At 37.3% G+C, this 20,178-nt stretch overlaps 1 protein-coding gene across 2 annotated transcripts in view; it reads left to right on the plus strand.

Moving 5' to 3' along the window:
• Positions 1-20,178, plus strand: part of dagla (diacylglycerol lipase, alpha) — a 41,630-nt gene that overhangs the window by 19,629 nt on the left and 1,823 nt on the right. The window contains exons 2-20 of one of the 2 annotated variants that reach the window (XM_028475329.1): positions 399-500; positions 1,131-1,342; positions 3,020-3,121; positions 3,222-3,360; positions 3,470-3,557; positions 4,385-4,519; positions 4,609-4,686; positions 5,671-5,795; positions 6,096-6,246; positions 7,078-7,161; positions 7,843-7,920; positions 8,108-8,188; positions 8,449-8,591; positions 12,325-12,393; positions 12,477-12,549; positions 12,977-13,185; positions 15,333-15,459; positions 19,388-19,554; positions 19,787-19,804. In XM_028475329.1, the coding sequence (XP_028331130.1) occupies positions 406-500; positions 1,131-1,342; positions 3,020-3,121; positions 3,222-3,360; positions 3,470-3,557; positions 4,385-4,519; positions 4,609-4,686; positions 5,671-5,795; positions 6,096-6,246; positions 7,078-7,161; positions 7,843-7,920; positions 8,108-8,188; positions 8,449-8,591; positions 12,325-12,393; positions 12,477-12,549; positions 12,977-13,185; positions 15,333-15,459; positions 19,388-19,554; positions 19,787-19,804 (2,174 nt within the window). In that variant the 5' untranslated portion in view covers positions 399-405. The remainder of the gene's footprint in view (positions 1-398; positions 501-1,130; positions 1,343-3,019; positions 3,122-3,221; positions 3,361-3,469; positions 3,558-4,384; positions 4,520-4,608; positions 4,687-5,670; positions 5,796-6,095; positions 6,247-7,077; positions 7,162-7,842; positions 7,921-8,107; positions 8,189-8,448; positions 8,592-12,324; positions 12,394-12,476; positions 12,550-12,976; positions 13,186-15,332; positions 15,460-19,387; positions 19,555-19,786; positions 19,805-20,178) is intronic. The other variant, XM_028475330.1, reaches the window with a different exon arrangement.

Consider the following 20,178-nt stretch of genomic DNA (forward strand, 5'->3'; position numbering starts at 1 on the left):
CTGCACTACTGTAATATATCAGTTATATTTATATATATTTATTTTCATATTCATATTTGCATTCTCACTGTAAAAACGATGTATAACTGAGAGGCAGAGAAAATAGTCATTTCAAATCTCTACATGTCTTGTACATACAGTGGATTTAACAGCAAAGATGTCTTTGACTAATGATCCAAAAGCAGCTGCAGTGTCCTGTGGTTGATGCTGAGCTGTTCACAAAATCCAAATTTGTTTCAACACAGAACAAACCTCAGTGTTTAATTTAATTTCAAGTTTTTTTTTGTGTTTTCTCATTGTATTGTTGGGATTTCAAAAACAAAACAAACCAAAATGCTGGTCAAAAGTAATTTGATTTCTCTTTTAAGTTTGTCTATGTGCGTCTTGTGTCCCTGCAGGGCAGTGATGCCTGGGATGGTGATGTTTCGACGACGCTGGTCAGTTGGCAGTGATGACCTGGTGCTGCCCGCCCTCTTCCTTTTTTTACTGCACTGCATTTGGTAAGTCTTATACAGGGTTCCTGCAGATCCTTAAAAAGTCTTAAAAGGAATTAAAAATAAGGCCTTAATTGTCATTAAAATGTCTTAAATCAATGCTTCAAAAGTCTTACATTTTAACACATAACTATGATTTTTATGATTGTAATTAGTCTCACATTTCAAAATAAATGGTAACATTCATTTTCTTTTTTAAATGTAATTTACCGTAACATTGCCCTATCACGACAGCAGAACCAACTACAAAATAGTGACGTGGTTGCAGCAGGACTTTCAACAGTCATTTGGTGTGTGTTTTAGAGTGATTTTGATTATTTTAGTTTGTTGTATGTGTGTATTTTATTGTCATTTTATGTTTTTTTGTGTTTACTGGGGGGGCCCACCAGTCTGCACGAGACACTGGAAAAAATGTACCCTAACTTGATGTAATTGATGTGGCATTTTTCCCCCCAATTGTGTTCACTGTGAAGGCATTAAAAAGTCTTAAACAATCTTGAATTTAATTTGACTGAAGCTCTGGGAACCCTGTTATAGCCTGCACATGTATATATTTTATGTTTGCGTTACAGTCTTCAGGCATGCATAAAAAACATGTTTCTTCTTTTTTCTTTCTTCCTTCTTTTTGCCACTCAGGTTGGTGGTTCTGTCGGTGGTTCTCTTCGGCCTCCCTTATGGCTCAGACCAGTCATGCTCAGTGACACTGGTTGACCATGGCCGAGGGTACCTTGGCATCCTGGTCAGCTGCCTTATATGTGAGAGTGCCATCATGTGGTTGAGCATGAGGGGGAGCATTTTGTACACGCAGCCCAGAGAAGCTGTGCAGTATGTTATCTACATACGACTTGGTAAGATGTCCTCAAACTTGTTGAAAACATAGTCCCACTGTTTGGTTTTATTGTAATTTCATTGTGACATTTGTGTAGGGCACGTGTGTCAAACTCAAGGCCCAGGGGTCAAATCCAGCCCTTTAGAGCATCCAATTCAGAGTGCAGGTGACAGTAAAAATGACAGATAACATATAGTGGGGCAAAAAAGTCTTTAGTCAGCCGCCAATTGTGCAAATACTCCCACTTAAAAAGATGAGAGGCCAGTAATTTTCATCATAAGTATACCTCAACTATGAGACAAATTGAGAAAAAAAAAAATCCAGAAAATCACATTGTAGGATTTTTAATGAATTTATTGGTAAATCCCTCGATAAAGTAAGTATTTGGTCACCTACAAACAAACAAGATATCTGGCTCTCACAGACTTGTAACTTCTTCTTTAAGAGGCTCTGTCCTCCACTCATTACCTGTATTAATGGCAGTATAAAATACACCTGTCCACAACCTCAAACAGTCACACTCCAAAATCAACTACGGTCAACACCAAAGAGCTGTCAAAGGACACCAGAAACACAATTGTAGACCTGCACCAGGCTGGGAAGACTGACTCTGCAATAGGTAAGCAGCTTTGTGTGAAGAAATCAACTGTGGAAGCAATTATTAGAAAATGAAAGATATACAAGACCACTGATAATCTCCCTCGATCTGGGGCTCCATGCAAGGTCTCAACCTGTGGGGTCAAAATCACAAGAACGGTGAGAAAAAATCCCAGAACCACACGGGGGGACCTAGTGAATGACCTGCAGAGAGCTGGAACCAAAGTAACAAAGGCTACCATCAGTAACACACTACGCCGCCTGGGACTCAAATCCTGCAGTGCCAGACGTGTCCCCCTGACACAGCGACAGCCCCAAAACATCACTGCTCTAGAGAAGATCTACATGGAGGAATGGGCCAACATACCAGCAACAGTGTGTGAAGACTTACAGAAAATGTTTGACCTCTGTCATTGCCAACAAAGGGTACATTACAAAGTATTGAAATTAACTTTTGTTATTGACTAAATACTTATTTTCCACCATAATTTGCAAATAAATTCATAAAAAATCCTACAATGTGATTTTCTGGATTTTTTTTTCTCATTTTGTCTCTCATAGTTGAAGTGTACCTATGATAAAATTACAGGCCTCTCTCATCTTTTTAAGTGGGAGAACTTGCACAATTGGTGGCTGACTTATTACTTTTTCACATCACTGTAAATTATTGTATAAATTACCAAATAATCCAGTTGTAGATATCTCAAACTCACCAATTTAATGATACACTGCAATATTTTTAGAGGCATTTTTAACTACAAATTGAGGAAAGAACAATTTTTCCACAAAGCATGCAATTTCTTACAAACAATTCCACAAAATTCCTTTAAATTAATCACCAATTGGTTGCAATATCAATAATTTTTTTAAGTAAACATCTGGCAAAAACAAACTAGGGCAAAATTTACATTAAAATTCGTCTGTTTCCCACATAAAATCTGCAGCCCACTTAAGATCAAACTGGTCCATATTTGGCCCCTGAACTAAAATGAGTTTGACATCCCTGGTGTAGGTTGATCACTCGTGTTTGCTTTTAATGATTGTGTTAATGTTGATTGATAAGCTGCTTACTTCTTCCTGTTTCTTCTTTTTCACCCAGCAATTCTGTTGGTTGAACTTGTGTATGCTGTAGTAGGAATTGCCTGGCTTGTTCAATATTATCAGCCATGTTCCGATGTCACGGCCAAAAATTTGGCATTGGGTGAGTAAAAAAAAAAAAAAACCCATACGGTAATAACAATTTCCATTGATGCTTAACAATATCAGGTTTAATGAATGTTCCATCTGATCATGGGTTATAGGAATTGTTGCATGCAACTGGCTGGTGATATTAAGCGTTTGCATTACTCTTACGTGCACCTTTGATCCAACGGGTCGGACTTTTGTCAAGCTGAAAGCGACCCGTCGGCGTCAGCGCAACCTCACCACAAACACACTTAGGTATTGCCATGCAATTAAGATCCCTTTTCGATCTCAACTCAAATCCTTTGCACAATCTATCTAACCTGTTGTATACACAAATCCAATCTTTCTTGTTTTTTGCTGATAGACACAGACTTGAGGAAGGCCAAGCCAGCAGTTGGAGCCGGAGACTCAAGTTCTTCATGTGTTGCACAAGAGCGCAAGACACACAGTCAGTAAGTCACAAATCACATTTGGCCAATTCCTTTTTGTGAATAACGGGAAACATGGGGTTATAAAACCAGAAGTATCTTATTATTGACATTATTATAAAAAGCAACAGCAGTTATTTACTCATCTGCTCACAGGTGATATTAGGCATTTACAAGTAAATGTTGTCCTTCTGCCTTATTATATTTAATAGAGAGAAGTCCTAATATGTAAGAAAGACCCAGGAAAATTGAATCAGTTTTGTACCTTGTTTTACTCTAAAATGTGAAGCTACAAACTGTCTTTTGTGAATGCAGTATGCATTAAGAGGTTTGGTTTCTAGGTTCTTACTTCTATAACTCTGGCAATGGGGAATACTGATGTATCTGTGAAGTTATCAATGATTATCTTGCTTTCATCTTTGGGGAGTGTGTTGTGGTCTATTTGAGATGCAATTGTCTTACCACTGACTTTATTTTGTGTTACATAATTCAATCAGGATAAAAATTGCATTAGGGATGCAGACAAAGATCTCTCCATTTAGTCTGAGTCAGATCTTGGCAGCAGTCTGCCTTGGAGGGAACACATCCCTTTTCTCAATAATATAGAGAAGTTTTTGTGGAAATAAGCTCTCAGAATTGGATTTTGTGTGAAAGGTTTCACTTGGTTACAGTAAATTGGCTGTCACCATGGTTTCAATCATGTTTTTTTTCTGTTTGGTTGGTTAGACCTAATAGTATCAAGCTAAAATGTTATTCTTTCACTACCTTACAGCATTTATTTTGCCACTGTGGTTATTACAATACCTGCTTTTATAGGCCACATTGTAAGAATTCCCAAATTCTATTTCCAGGATGCTTATTCAGAGGTGGCCAGCCTTTTTGCTGAATTCTTCAGAGATTTGGACATTGTGCCGAGTGATATTATTGCTGGCTTAGTGCTACTTCGCCAGAGACAGAGATCCAAGAGATCAGCCATTCTGGACCAGGTAATACAAAGTATTTAAAAATATGTCATTTAAAGTTGATCAAAAGTATCTAATGTTTAAAGATGTGATTGTGCTCTACGTTCCCAAAGGCCAACAACGACATAATAGCCTTCTTATCAGGAATGCCTGTGACACGCAACACTCGATACCTGGACCTTAAAAGCACAGTGAGTTTACATATTGAAAGCTGTTCTCTGAAAGCATTTTCAAAATTAATGAAATTATTAAAAGCCATGTTCAATTTAAAAGATTTTATCTATCCAATAAGGAATATTTTACTTGTGCTAAGTTGCTTACATATTTACACTTTATACAAACTACCCAAGGTCACTTTTTTCTTCTGTGAGACTTAAAATAATAATCATGAATTTTGTGCTAAAGGCCACAAATTCATTGCATGGCATTTTCAGCAAATTCCAAAAATTTATCTCAATTATTTCAGGAATTTAGTTTAATTTCAGAAACCTATAGAAACAGCAGAGAGAAAAAAGCCTTTATTTAAAAGCAAAAATGGACTCTGCAGTATTGGACATCTATCTCCGCTGGTTGGGTGTAGTAGAAAGTAAGGAAAGAACTGGATAAAATCTAGAGATAACATCGGCCAAGCTAATGGGACCTGGAATCACACATCAAGAGCTATCAGCTTCAATTTCAAGATAATTTATAAAAGCCAAAGAGTAGAGAATGTAAGGCAAAGCAAATGTATTTGTATAGCATTTCATACACAGAGGGACTCAATGTGCTTTATAGAAATAAAAGTGAAACATTCACACAGAGATACATGTTATTTAAAAGTATATCTAATAAAAGAGAGAGAAAGAACATGGTTAAGGCATTCCAAATTCACTCTTTACTCATCTGTGCTACGTGCTGCTGCATCTACTGACACAAATTAGTAGCAAGCATATTTATTGATAGATCTACTTAGAGATTAACAGTGCTTGTTGATGGTGCTGTTTTTCTCGCATTTTAATTGTTTTATCAAATGTAGAGGCAAGTAAACACTTTCCAACTATACATACTTTTGCATGTATATCTTGCTGATATATTGTATTTTCTCTATTGAATAATCTTGGTAATAATAAGCATAGTTTATATTCTATTTGCTAATATATCGGAGTTGCTGCATCTTTGTTTTTTTCTCTTTTCAGGCTGAGATGAACATGTACAAGGACGTGTGTCATTACATGCTCTTTGCTCTAGCTGCATATGGTTGGCCCATGTACCTGATGAGAAAGCCAGTTTGTGGGTTGTGTCATCTCGCCACCTCTTGCCCGTAAGCTGTCAAACACACACCTGCATATGTTATATGCCCGTTTATGTGCTTCAGTACAGTGTGCCTTTTATACCAAGTGGTAATAAACCTAGACAATACCTCTCAAGTTAGATCCTGCTCATTGGCACAAGCGGTGTCAGAATAATGACATTGTTCCATCTATACTTCAAGCCCATTTATATCTCCTTAATAGCACCTGCTTTACTGCGTTCCGCTGGATTCTGTTCAAGCCTTTTGTTTACAGAAAAATCTTCCTGTATTTTTCTTCCTTTTTGGTCTCGACTTCCTCTTTTCTTCTAGCTTCACCTCTGTATCTGGCTCTCGGATGTCTCAGTCAGTCACAGTGGAGGAGGACAATTGTTGCGGCTGCAATGTCTTGGCCATACGCAGACACTTCCTTGATTGGGATCTCAAGCAGGTTCACATTGTCTACACATCCTGTCACGATGCAGTAAGTAATCTGGCAGCAGGCGCTCAGAGGTGTGAACTTTCACAGTTAAAATGAAAATGGAGCAGTAAACAACAGTGATTTTATCTTTTGTGCACCTTCATTTTCTATGTACTTTACAGCACCGATACATTTATGCATCTCTAAGGACAATTATAAAAAACAAACTTGTAAACTAGGACTGTTTCGGTTTCAGGTATGTGCACATACACCAACTTGGTTGGTGTTGCAGTCAGTTAAGCCTGGAAATTGTCACAGATTTTGTATATAAAATACTGCCAAAGAGGGGAGAGTGTGTCCAATAGAGGTTTTTGGGCCTCGTTCTTCAATTTCAGTTTGAAGTAACATGAAATTATGATACCATCTGTGAATCAATGAAAAGCATTCATCCTACTTTGTTCCCCTTTTTGGGATAGATTTATTTGTGTAATGCCTTATACGATTACTTAGTTTCGAGGTGAACGTTTTTTGGTTATGTTTTTTTATTGGTTTAAAAATGTTTTATAAGTCTCAAGTAGGACTTTTAAAACATTGAAAGCATCATTGCTGTTTTGTAAAGCCCCCACCCTACCACCCCCTATGACTTGTGAAACGAATCACGTCTCTCTCTGCCTACAACGAGCAGTCCAGCAATAAATATTTCTTGACTTTAATGGTTGTGTGCACTGTACCAAGGTAAGAAGAGTTCAGTTACAATGACAGTCTATGGGAATTCTTGGGTTGGTTTATTTTAAAAGTCAAACCTTAAAAGAAGGTTTAATACCATCATTAATATTGGCACACAGTTTTCACACATTCTAACCTCTTTTGCTTCACTCTGTCTATTCCATACAGGTTTATGAGACGCCTTTTTTTGTGGCTGTGGATCATGCAAAGAAAAAAGTTGTTATCAGTATCAGAGGAACCCTTTCACCAAAGGTGATTTAAAAAAAAAATGTAAAAAATCTTAATGGTTTTAAATCTAAATATTTGCTCAGTTCTTTAAAAAGATCATTTGCCCCACTCCCATCAACTTACCAGAGTGTAGTGTTATCTCAATCTACACTATTCATGGTTGTGTTAATGTGCTATTATTAAGAAAATGCTTTTAAGGTTGATTTCCTTTAATGAATTGGGAATTTGTAGCGAAGCCAAAATTGGTCTGATTGCTGTTTTTCTAACTAACCTTTTATTTTATCTGAGAAGAGTTATTAGTGGGATGGTGTTTAAAGCCAAGAGGGCTTTAATTTCTAATTTAAGTCTGACAATCACATAATAGCACTTCTTTTGTGGTTGCCTTAAATCCCAAAGTAATCCAGGAACTACATCTATTACAGACATGACATTATCTTTATAAAGTACGTAAATATTTGTTACATGATGCTAGTCTAAAAACAAAGCATGTAATACAAATACAAAAATTAAGCAATTTATAATTTACTTCCTATTGTTTTTTCTATAACAGAACAAGCCTAATAATTTTGAAATCCCTTTGTTAAAATACTTGCAGTCAAATACTGTTTTAAAATGTTAACATTGTATGTGTATTTCATCCTTGGAATTTCTCTTATTTTGATATGTGCTCTTTTGTGTGCATGTGTGTGTACTTGTGCTTGTCAGGATGCTTTGACTGACCTGACTGGGGACTCGGAGCGTTTGCCTGTCGAGGAGCAGCACGGGAACTGGCTCGGCCACAAGGTCAGAGAAAAGCACTCAACTGAACATACAGTATATTATACATGCGTATGTGTTTGTGTAGCATCATAATTTACTTGTGTGGTCGGGGGTATTTAAATAGAAGGTCATTGAAGACGACTTATCATGAATAAATCTTTCCCCTATAGTCTTGATTAAAGGCTTTCCTCCCTTTTTACCTCCACTCCAGGGAATGGTTTACTCAGCAGAATACATAAAGAAGAAGTTGGAGCAGGAAATGATCTTGTCACAAGCCTTTGGAAGAGACTTGGTATGTGATTCAGTTTACTGTGTAAAGAACAGCTGGCTCAATGTTGAAGATTGTGCTGAATTTGTTCCGTGAATGTACCACCACAAGCTGCAGTGTGTGTGTGTATGTTTTTTTTAAAGCCACAATAGCGGTGTAATGGCTAGATAATCCAGGCTGTGGTGCATAAAATCTAATTATTTTATAAACTGCTGTAAATGTAATTTGTCGAAGTGACTTTTTTCATGGTTGTGTGTGTAAAGCTCTCCAACTGTTTCTCACAGAACAAGGGCACCATGCACTATGGGCTGGTGATAGTTGGACACTCACTTGGGGCAGGCACCGCTGCTATTCTCTCTTTCCTGCTGAGACCTCAATACCCCACGCTTCACTGCTATTCTTACTCTCCACCTGGTGGCCTTCTAAGGTAAGCCAATCCATTGTCAATCAAATGTAACATTAAATGTTAAAAAAAAGAACAACAAAATGATTGAAATAGGCTGTATTTGTCTGTCATATGATTTGTCTAAAGCTGGTGGTTCGATCTCTATTTATTCTCAGATAGGTACAGCAACAAGCTGTTGTAAATAAATACAGTGAAGGTGTTCAACACATCTGTATTACACTGAAAGAAGAGACAGACGTGTCCTGACAATAAGCAGCAGTGGGATAGTGGTTATCTCTCTGCATGAAGGCCCTGGTTTCAATTACTTGATTCAACTTTTTTTGTACGGATTGTAGGGGTTTTGAAAAAAAATTGATTCAGCGATATATCGCGATACTACATTGCACGATTCTCGGATTTAAAATGTATCCATATCCTTTTTTTTTTTTATTTTTCTTTCTTTATTTATTTTTTAACCTTTATTTAACCAGGAAAGTCTTTTCCACTGCAGGAGACATTGTCACTGCACAAAGAAGTGCTCTAAAACTTTCAATAAAATCTAAAAAGAAAGTACTAACTTTCTGTATTTACCTGTTGTTCAGCAGTCAGGAGCCTCCATGCATTGCCACAAATTACACATTGGCCTCTGTAAGGCTACCTTCTAGTGGTGACGAGAAACAATTTAATCATAAAAGCACAAACATTGCTTTGAGCTATAGCCAAACATGCTGGCATGACTTTGATGCCCTTTGCTATTACGTAGTTCAGTGAAAGTGGATTTTCAGCTTTGACAAATGTGAAAACAAAATCCAGAACCAGACTTTGCATAGAGAAGGATTAAAGATTCAGACTCTGAGTCTGAGTGATATGCATCCTCACATTCAAGTTGTAGCGAGTTGTATTTCAAAGTTTCAGGCTGATGGATATAATGTATTACTGGTGTATGTCCAATAAACAAATGTTTGTTTTCTTTTACCCCAAAAAAACAATTGTTTCTCACTGAATATGCCAGTTGGCTAATTAATCAAATAATAAGTGATAATTGTGCATAAATAGGCCTGCGCAATATATCAAGATTTGAGATATATCTATATTTCTATTATGGCAATATAGAAAATGTCAATATCACCTATAAAGATACATTTTATTTCATAGCTTATTTTGTATTAAAATACTCTTTTTTGGAGTCGCTTCTTTTCCTACTTCTCAGAACAGCATGACAAGCAGTTAGATAGATTTCTGAGTGCATCCTAACTCAGACCTTCCTCTAAACAACCACACTACAGAACTCACTCACACGTGCTGTCCGTTAGAGTAGAAAAAGTCAAGAGTTCTACATATTGTGCAGCTGTTAGTTAATAACTGTGTCTGTGTGGAATTTTGCATGAGCAAATTTAACGTAGAATTATATTTCTGGTAAGACTTTGTTGAGTTAAAGCCACATTGAAATGTATATTGTATATCGCCATTTTGAGAAAAAAAATATTGATATGAATTTTGGTCACCCAGCCCTATGAATAAGATGTTTTATTGATTATTAATCTTTTTTTCTGATATTGTATTCCTAAACAAGATAGGGAAACATTGTATATGACATTACATTATGTTTTTTTATGTGTGCAGATGTAGTAGTACATGGTTTCAGGTTAAATTAAATTACTTAAGGGGTACGTGACTGAACTTTTTGGAAATCACAGCTTTATCATTGTACAATAAAGGCCCTCTACCCTAATTTGCTTTATCAAATCTTGGAATCTTATTTAATTAAAACAAGTCATATTTTCCACACTATGTAGTTCTATTATTTGGCCTTTATTCCTATGGTTGACCTCCTCAGCATTCTCTCACTTTCCATTTGCACGCAATTCAACACCCTGCTACTGGGTGTTAACCATATTTACCATTCAAATATTGGCAGAGGAGAGTCTTTGCAAAGAGGGAGAGTAAATGCAGCACTTAGCTAATGTTTTCCAGGTGATGAGGTATTATGTTTATTTAAAGGTTACCTGAAGTGAATTTTAACTGCAACTCTTAAAAAGTTTATACATGGTACTAGAGGTTTAGTCAGGTAACTTTCTTTAAGAGTCTTTGTAGAGCAACATGGAGTTTGTAAAGCCAGGTTGACCTGCAGACACAGTGGCTGCCACTATGCTTACCTCAGACAGCTGTAATGTTGTAGGGCAGTTACATATAGCTGTGCCTGTGGGCTGGCTCTGCAACATGCTTTTCTCTAGCACATATTTAATCCTTATTTAATTAACAGTTTTTTACTTAATGATGTATTTATTTCTTTCTTTCTTCTTTTCATTTGTAATATTTTTTTGAGCCTCTGTAACAAAAGAAATTTCTCCCTACATCTGATATATCTGTTCTTAAAGAAAAAAGCACTACAAAATGTAAATAAAGAAAATCAGGAAGGAGCCATTGTAAACACTGCACCAGAAAACTAAAAGGGATAACATTGTGCAAAGAAGTGCTTCAAATATGTTTCACCTTCTTTTTTTTTTCTTTTTTTTTTAAGTAAATGTGCACAAATTTTGTTAATTAGTAGTATTTAAGCTGATACATTTGAACGAAAAAGGTAAGAACAAACAAATGCCCAAGAAATATTTAAGTAAGAAAATAGAATATTCTGGTTGTTGAAATTTTAACTCCTAGTAGTGGGTCTGTCATTCAAAAAAAATGAATGTTAAGTTTGTCTCAACTGTTTACACAGACACTAAATGTTATTGATAATGTCACCTTTTCCTGTCTAAAAGCATTTTTTGAGGTTCTAGAATGCTTGTGGTAACTGTGCAGTGATAAAGTTAGGTTGCATGTCTGAAGACACAGTGACAATCTGAAGCTGCTAATGACACCGCTGAACATAAAGTGTCTCTAATTAGTCACTAAAGCACTCTGAAGGATTGTGCAGCTTTAGCACTGGTGCTTCTCTTCTGTGTTATGTATGCCCCATGCTGAGTGAGCTACAGCAGTCACACAGCTGCAGCTTGAACTCAAGACAAACCCATTTGTTGATGATTACATATTCATTTTAATAAAGAGCAACGCTGGGATGCAGGTTATCGCTCTGAGTGCAAGTTATTTTCATTGTGGGAGTTGAAATTATTTTCCCTCCCGCAGCTTATTTTGAGTACACTAAAAAAAAGTTTCATCACAGAGCTAATGCGAGGTGATAAACGTAGTGTGCGGAGACACACCAAAGCACTTTATATCAAATGAATTGATTGGTTTTACTGCTGCTTTAATTGATGGATTCTTTTTTTTTTTTTTTTTTTTGTATTGAGTAAAGAATACTGAAGGACTTTCTGAGACATAAACCCAATTTCCTCTTGCTGTCTTGCAACAATCACACTCTGCAGTGCTGCAGAGGTTACTTACATTTATAATTCAGTGGATGTGAAAAATTTAGTGCACCGTTACAAATGTCGTTTGTTTTTGTTTTTTTTCACAGGGCACTTGTCCGCTTGCCATTTTCTTTTTATTCCACAACTTTTTTAGCAATTGTCTGATATTGTAACATCCAAGGGCGAAGGTACAAGTTTGTTGAGTTAACTTCAATCAATTCCAATATTTTACTGTGTGTTAATATCTGAGGTTTTTATGCTAATAGTCAATTGCTGATTTCCTAGTTTAAACTCTTATGGATCAGAGTAAATGTTAGTTATGTGTTTTGGTAAATGATGTGTGCGTGCTCAGGATGTTTGCTAAGATTTCCACAATGGTTTCCACCCATAACACTGTGAATCCTGTTTTTGTGTGTGTATTTACTCAGTGAGGATGCCATGGACTACTCCAAAGAGTTTGTCACATCTGTAGTGTTGGGAAAGGATCTTGTACCGAGGTACTTATTTGATTGACTTTTGCTCATTAAAGTTAATTGAACTTTTCTGTCGTGTTTATATAAAAACTTCTGCTCTTTCATAGACTTGGCCTGTCACAGCTTGAGGGTTTCCGACGCCACCTTCTGGAAGTTTTACAGAAAAGTAACAAGCCCAAGGTAACAGAATCCAACTACACCATCTTTAATAATAATAATAATAGATCAAATTTGTATAGCGCTTTTTTGGACACTCAAAGATGCTTTACATGGGGAATAAGACAAAATAAAACAAAAGGGGTTTATGGAAAAGCCAGTTTGAACAGGTGGGTTTTGAGTAATGATTTGAAGTTTGGTAGTTGAGTCTGAGTTTCTAATGGGCGGTGGGAGTGAGTTCAAAGGGTGGGGGCAGCGATGGCGAATCTTCGGTCCCCCATGATCCGGCGGTTAGATTTACAATTTACAAGCATGTAGTGCCTGATTTTGATGAAATCACAAATCACAGCATCATTTAGTGAAGCCCGCACTGACTCAGGGAAAACACTTATTCAGTAGAGTAATTGAATATTAAGCTTTGTTAACAGGAAGACATCTCTTTTTCTAACAGTGGAGGATCATTGCGGGAGGCACTAAATGCATCCCAAAATCAGAGCTTCCGATGGAGGATGAGGATCCTCAGTCTCAGCCGGCGGCACCCCCCAGCAGTCGCCTGTGGCTCCACCCCAGTGACCTTAGCATCGCCCTGTCAGCTTCCACACCCCTTTACCCTCCAGGGAGAATCATCCATGTGGTGCACAACCATCCTCCAGAGACGTGGTAAGAAGAGCAGTTTAAAGATGTGGGTGGATTACAGTAATTAAATCTAAAAACGCTGTTGTGTTTGTTACTGTTTACTTGGAGCTATTTAAACCCAGTTTGGCTATTACTAAAGCCCAAGTTGGCACAATTAATTCGTTTTTTTTGTAAGAGCTCAACAGTAGTCAGGTGGATGGCAAGTGATAAAAAACGTATATAACTTATAATGCAGCCTAACCAACTTTTGTATTCTCAATTTCAGTTATTTATTGTCAGTAAATCAGTCACAAACTCACCAATAGCAACAAAGCTGCAGAGTGCTGTTTTTACATTTCCAATCGGGAGTGAATCGAGTTTCAGTTTGTCACCCAAGGACACATGGTCCCACCAACTGCTCCACCACCTGAGCCACCCCCACTCCTGCAAAACTTGTGTAACCGAAACATTGCAAACGGATACTTTTCAAGCCCATCTTGTCATTGTTTCACACGTGACGAAAAGGAACTACCAGCTGAGTGGGAGGGATTGTGCACTGCCTGCTTGTGATGGTGTGGGATTATAGTGTGGCATGCAGCGCCTCTCTGTCCCTCTGTCAGCTCACTGCTGTTGGATAACTCTTCCTTTCATGCTTGTGTTTTTGTCTCAGTTCTTATCCTTCAACAATAATTATATTCTCAACCCTTTGTCACTCATATCTAAGACAATTATTTAGAATTTTGTGTTGTTTTAAATTTATAAATCATAGATGAGTTAGGCTGTAGTCCAAGACCAGGATGCATTGCAGGGGTTTTGTGACTAATAAAGAGAAATGCTCTATTTTGTTAATAGTAATCAAATTTTCTAGAATATTTTGTTTGCTTTCTTTTTTCTTTTAAAATGAGTGATTTTTTAGGTGTCATTTTTAGGTGTAATAATTTTTGCCTTTTATTTAAGCTCTCAGACCAAAGGGACGGTTAAGAACTTGATGAGGCCACGTTTACATGGGAGCTTTAATTCCTCTTTAAAGCAGAATAAAAGTTAGTTCCTCTTTAAACTGACCTTGTAAACACTTTATTCCTAATGCTAATTTAATTCTGAATTAAAGTTGAAGCCTTAGAACATATGAATATAATGAATAGAGTGGATGGACGGAAGCATCAACTTGCAGACTTTCACACGGACACACAAGGACTTATTACACACACAAACGGACCTCGGCCCTCGGTAAACGGAATAGGCTTCACTGGACGGCTGGCACTAAGACCCGGAGAAGGAGTAAATGTGTCCCCATACTGCATTCACAGGCTGTAATATCTCCAAGTTCATCATTGTACCGGTTGTTGGAGCTAATATCTTTAACATGGAGCAACTATTTATTCCTGGTGGTTGTTTTCTGGAGTTTTACTGGCTTTATTTACTGGTAATTAGGTCCTATCTCCCTTTCGCTCCGTGGACCAAAGTGTGTTATTGTCGAGCTGTTGCTTCAAAACTACAATCAAAATAAAAGTGAAAACAGTTCTCATGTGTGGTCTTCTATGTTGAAGCCAACAATAAAAGGTTTGTTTTGTGTTTTTTGCGATAGACGCGATACGTCATGTTCTCCCCCTGTCCAATCAGAGCCTTTCCAACCTCCAAACCGAAAGCAGAAAGGCGAATAAACCAGCTTTCTATGTAAACCTCAATACGGGAATTACGATGTCCATGTAAACATGAAGCAGAACACTTTCGTTCTGAATAAACTAATTCTGAATATCTAATTCTGAATAAAAAAAAAACATCATGTAACCGCAACCTAGTCATATAAACCTCCATTTAAACCATATGCAGTTCTTTCAAACCTCTGTGATACTAGTGCATGTCTCTAGTCATTACACAACAGCTCACAGCCTCACAAACCTTAACCATCAGCGACAAACCAGTGCACAACAAAAAGGCAGAGGCATTGTTTTTCCAGCCTCACCCTGACAAAGATCACAACCCGACAATTTTTGATTTGGATAAAGTGCAGCAACCCTGTTTGTCCTGTTTTTCCTTTGTCATATTTACCTCCTGTTGTTGGTGCTTTAATAGTGGAAGTGACAGCACGCATTATCATAATGCGTTGCCTCTTTTTGAGTCATTCCGCTGTTTAATATCTTGGCTTTTTGTGCCATTCCAAGTTTTATACCCTAACGTCTGTCTCCTTTTAGCTGTGGTCAGGAGGAGCCGACCTACTCGGCTCTGTGGGGGGACAACAAAGCCTTCAACGAAGTCATCATATCACCTGCCATGCTTAATGAGCACATGCCCCACATGGTGATGGAGGGTCTGAACAAGGTCGGTCTCGTCTTTGTGCATGCTAATTTTTCCATCTATCTAGCTATCATTTCTAGCACAGAGGGACTAAAAAGATGGATAATGTGAGCGATTCACCCCTGATTGTAAAATGGAAATCATAAAGTTTTTACAAAATCGTAAAACTGGTCAAATCCATTTAGTTATATCCAGATACATACTACGCAACGTCAAACATTTCAACTTAAACAAACCAAAAATTCAATAAAAAAATATTTAGTCTTTATTTGAAATAGACGTTCAAAGGCTTAGATCCATTTTCATTTAAGTTTATTTATTTTGGTGAAGGTTTGAAGGGGTTACAAAACAATATATTGCCTTATATTTCTTTTAGCTGTGCTTTTCGAATGCTTCAAAATGATAATAAAACTAGTCTCGGCACCAGATGATCACATTTATATTTGCCGTACTTAATATATCTACCGGTAGTTAAATGTCACTCATATCAGATTATTTCTTTCAATAAAGACTGCCTAAACCAACAGTGATCTGGCCACATCCCTTTATAAATGCCATATTTCTATCTTTGAATCTTCTGCTGATCCAGGTTATCCAGTTACTTACTGTTGGAGAGGAAAACCTTATTTCATTTAAAACACAAAAGAACTTTGACATTTAGAAAAAGAACATTTCATTTGAATCTGGCCTTTCTTTTTACCCTTTCATCACAGACTACTGTAGTACAGTACATAGGATTGCCATTTATAGGAGTTGGGATTCATTTTACTTGATAAGAAAGATCACAAACGCAAAGACGCAATAGAAACATTACATTAGTAGTTTTCCCCTTTAAAGTTAAGTTGACATTAATTGTCTGATTATGTTGATTTATGCATGCATGTGATTATTAACTGACAACTTAACGCATCCTTTTTTTCTCCACATTGCTCCTGTCTCAAAGCATGGAATTTGCTCACTCGTGGTCGGTTTTATGATCTTCTTTGGTTTCTAGGAGTGCATTCTCCACGAAAGGTTCAACATTTATTTTCATAACAGGGTTCTGTATATTTGCATGTGATTTATTCAGTTTGGGGTGTGCTTGACAGTGGCTCCGGATTCAATGCTACGCATCTTCCTATCGGCCTTTAGTGACTTTTTTTCCCCTTTTTTTAATTCTGTCTGGGGTTTGCAGTTGAGGTGCATTCTTGTGGGTGTCTGTGTATGTGGCTGTAGAAGAAAGTGTGTGTTTGTGTCTGTTGTTTTTTTTGTATGTAGTGTGATACCTGTGGTCTTTCTGCAGGTACTGGTCTCGTGCCCCCTGTCTGAGCAGGAAAACTTGGAACCAGAGGAACTAGGAGTCAGTCAACCAATCTGCAGTACCAAAGTGTTTATACCCTCAGAAGCTAAATTAAACTCGAGCCCTTGTCCTTCTGGTTCCTCATCACCCACCCACCAAAACCTGTCTCGCACTTCTTCACTCTCTGGTGGCCAAGCCATCTTTTCCCCTACTACTTTTTTCCCAGATGCAGATTCTGTTTTATCTCCTCCTCTGTCCAACTTTTCTTCTGCCTCTCATGCATGCACAACGTCTGCGTCCACACTTTCTAATGGCACTTTCAGTTCTTCTTCAGCACCTGTAGCTGAAAATGATCTGTGTAATCCAGCTCACACCCAATCAGGGCCTCCCAACTCATCTCCTGGGGAACACGTGATTGTTCCACATGAGTTGTTGGAGCGTAACCATTCTTTGGTTGCTGATGTGCCTGTTGAGACAGTGGTATCGCACACCACGCAGCCAGTATTGACCATTAATTGTGAATCACTTGTATAGAATTGATCCCATTCAGTATTCATCTGCCTTGTGGGCAGCACAGCTATAGCTTTAAACAAATAATGAAAAAAAAGAGGCTTGTTGTACATAATTAAAAGCCATCATTACTATGAATACTGTGATTAATATGCCAGACTGAGGTTTCATGGCCTTGCATTTCAGTAGTGGAAACCTTCTGCCTGTGATTTCTTTCACTGACAGAAGCCTCAAAAGAGTGGCCCAAGTGCTAGAACAGTAAGAAAATTGCTAAAGCTGTTCTTGCTGTTCAAGCTGGCATATGTGCTTTGTCTAATTGTCTGTCAGCAGTTGGATGGATACATCATGTCCAAGTTCATACAGAGAACCTGCAGGAAGCAAAGGAAGAAAATAAGCTAATGAAAGTGTGTGAGCACATAAAGCTGTTCTTTGTTTTGCCGCTGAATTGGCTCTGATGCTTGTTCGTGATTTAACAACACAGGATGATTTGACTGATTCGTTGAGCTGTGAAAAATCTTTTGTCAAATGCATGCACAATGACTCCTCCCCCTTCTACTTTCTTCTCTTCCTAATGAGAATCTGGTCCAGCTTCCATCCCTTCATTCTTTTGCTTTTCTCTACTCGCCACTGTACTTTTGGTCAACTGCTTTGGCGTGAACTCGCTAACCCTGTTTTGCAATGTAACAAGTTTTCTTTGTTTTAGCAGAAGTTGCTATGGTAACCCGATTTCTTTCACATTAACTGCTCTTTCCTCCTTTTTAGCAGTTTTTTTGTCTTCTAGTCATTGCAGCTCTTCTCTATGATATTGCCTCTTATGTTTTTGCTCTCTGAAAGTGCAGATTGAGCCTCTCTTAAGTTGTAACCTTCTGAGGGAGAAAAGGGGTTTATTACACATCAACAGTATAAATGTTGTTAAAACTCAGTGTGCTTTATTCCTCTACCATAATCACAGCTCCCAGTGACTAATGTATTCATAATTTAATCTGACATGATGGTGTGGAGCGCTTTATCTGAAACACTGTTTTTGTATGTTATTTGGATTACCTGGTAGTGTGTTGTCATATGTATGGTTATGTGGTATTGTTTCTCAAAGCCAAATACCAAATGTGAAGTGAAGATTAATAAATTTTTTGTTTTATTGTATGCAATTATCTCCATACACTTACTTCCAGATTCTTTCTGTATTTTGTCTCGTACAGTGGTCTTGTGTTCATGAATCATTATGACTGATATCCATGTAACATACTCATTTTCATTTGTGTCCTATAAAAATCTGCACATTCAAAAAAAAAAAAAAAAACATGTTTAACTGCTTTTGTATTCGCTTAAAAAGAGCCTAATCTCTTTAGCTTTTTGTTGATTTGTGTTGGCAATTTCCTCTGTTCCATGCCACCATATGTCATATTTGTATTGTTTGTCATCTCATTGTTTTACACCAGTGTGATGTGCTGTTTGTGTTATTAAAATTAACCAAATATATGTAAGTGTGTTTTGATCTGTTTTACTTTGTGTATTTATGTGATTGGCCTTAAACTGCATGAACAGTAGTTGTACTGGTTATACATTATTTTATGGGTAATGCAGGTCTTGTTTCCTGCTCAGGCTTTAAGGCTCCAATGTGGGTGTTTAAATGTCAGTTAGAGTAGGAGGAAGCTCATCTTTATACACTCGACTACATTGCCTCTTCAATGTTATAATAGCAGATGAAATTACTTGTACCAGTAAATATATAGTAGATTTAGTGATTCATTACATTTCCTTCCATCGAGCAGTGTATTACATTTCATGTGTCGGTAAATATCTTTCTGTAAAAGTGTGCTTTGCGAAAGAGTGACTCCTCTTTGACTGCATGCATATGTAATGTGTATATGTTTGTTTCTTTCCACCAAGTGGTTTACATTTTGTGACTTTTTTTTTTGGTAAAAGTAAAACCTAATAAGCCAAAAAAAAAAAAAGAGAGTATATCAATGTGTATTTACGTGTGGAAGTGAGGTTTGTTTGTTTTTTTCAAGCATTGTGTTTTCAAAATAGTTTTCAATATATGAAATTGAGAGATTAATTCGCCAGCTACTAATCTGCTAATACCAGTGGAATAAGTGCAATTGGCTGCTATTCTTTCTCTGTATAGTCAATTATCTGTCCTTGTATTTGTGCTCCCAATAGGTGCTGGAAAACTATAACAAAGGGAAAACGGCATTGCTATCAGCAGCCAAAATTATGGTGAGCCCCACAGAAGTGGACTTGAACCCAGAGTCCATATTCATGGATGCATCAACAAATTCCCAGCAACCGACGCCTACAACCCACCACCGAAGGAACAGCAGTGTTCGGTTAGTACGCCATGCACTGCTGTGGGTGTGCTTGATCCTCAAAAAAGCTTCTGCATATATGGTTTTTATATTTTCAGAGTAAACCTGGTTCTGAATAGCAGGCGTATCAATGACACATGCCTTTATTAAACTGTAGCGCAGCACTAAACAGAAAATACTACTGCTACTAATTGCTGCTTTATTGTTTTCTCAAAATCATCATTTCTGTCTGTTTTGTGTTGTTAAAAAAAAGACAAAAACCATTGTTACGGTAAGCAAAGCATGTTAATAACTTTGCATAATCTGCTTCCCTCTCCTATGCACGCATGCACGCTGTCTGATCACAGAACATTTACAACGTATGGTACTATTCAGTTCTCACCTCGGCCTCTCTGGTTAAGTTTCTGTCCAAAGTCAGTGTTTAGTCCTTGTAGTCACTTTTAATTAACAATTTTTTCCTACTTTCAATCATAATACGAGCACAATGGGACACTTCTGTAACCCCCTTCTCTCTTTTTGTCTTTAATTGATGTTGTTTCTGTAGTTTGTAGCTTGTAGATGTAGATTCTGTGTGAATAGTTAAGTTTCTCTGTACCCCTTTGCTACTTGTTTTTACCCAAATATAAATGTTGTGCTCTGAATATA

Source organism: Gouania willdenowi, chromosome 3 (genome assembly GCF_900634775.1).
Source record: "Gouania willdenowi chromosome 3, fGouWil2.1, whole genome shotgun sequence".
Classification (NCBI taxonomy): Eukaryota; Metazoa; Chordata; class Actinopteri; order Blenniiformes; family Gobiesocidae; genus Gouania; species Gouania willdenowi.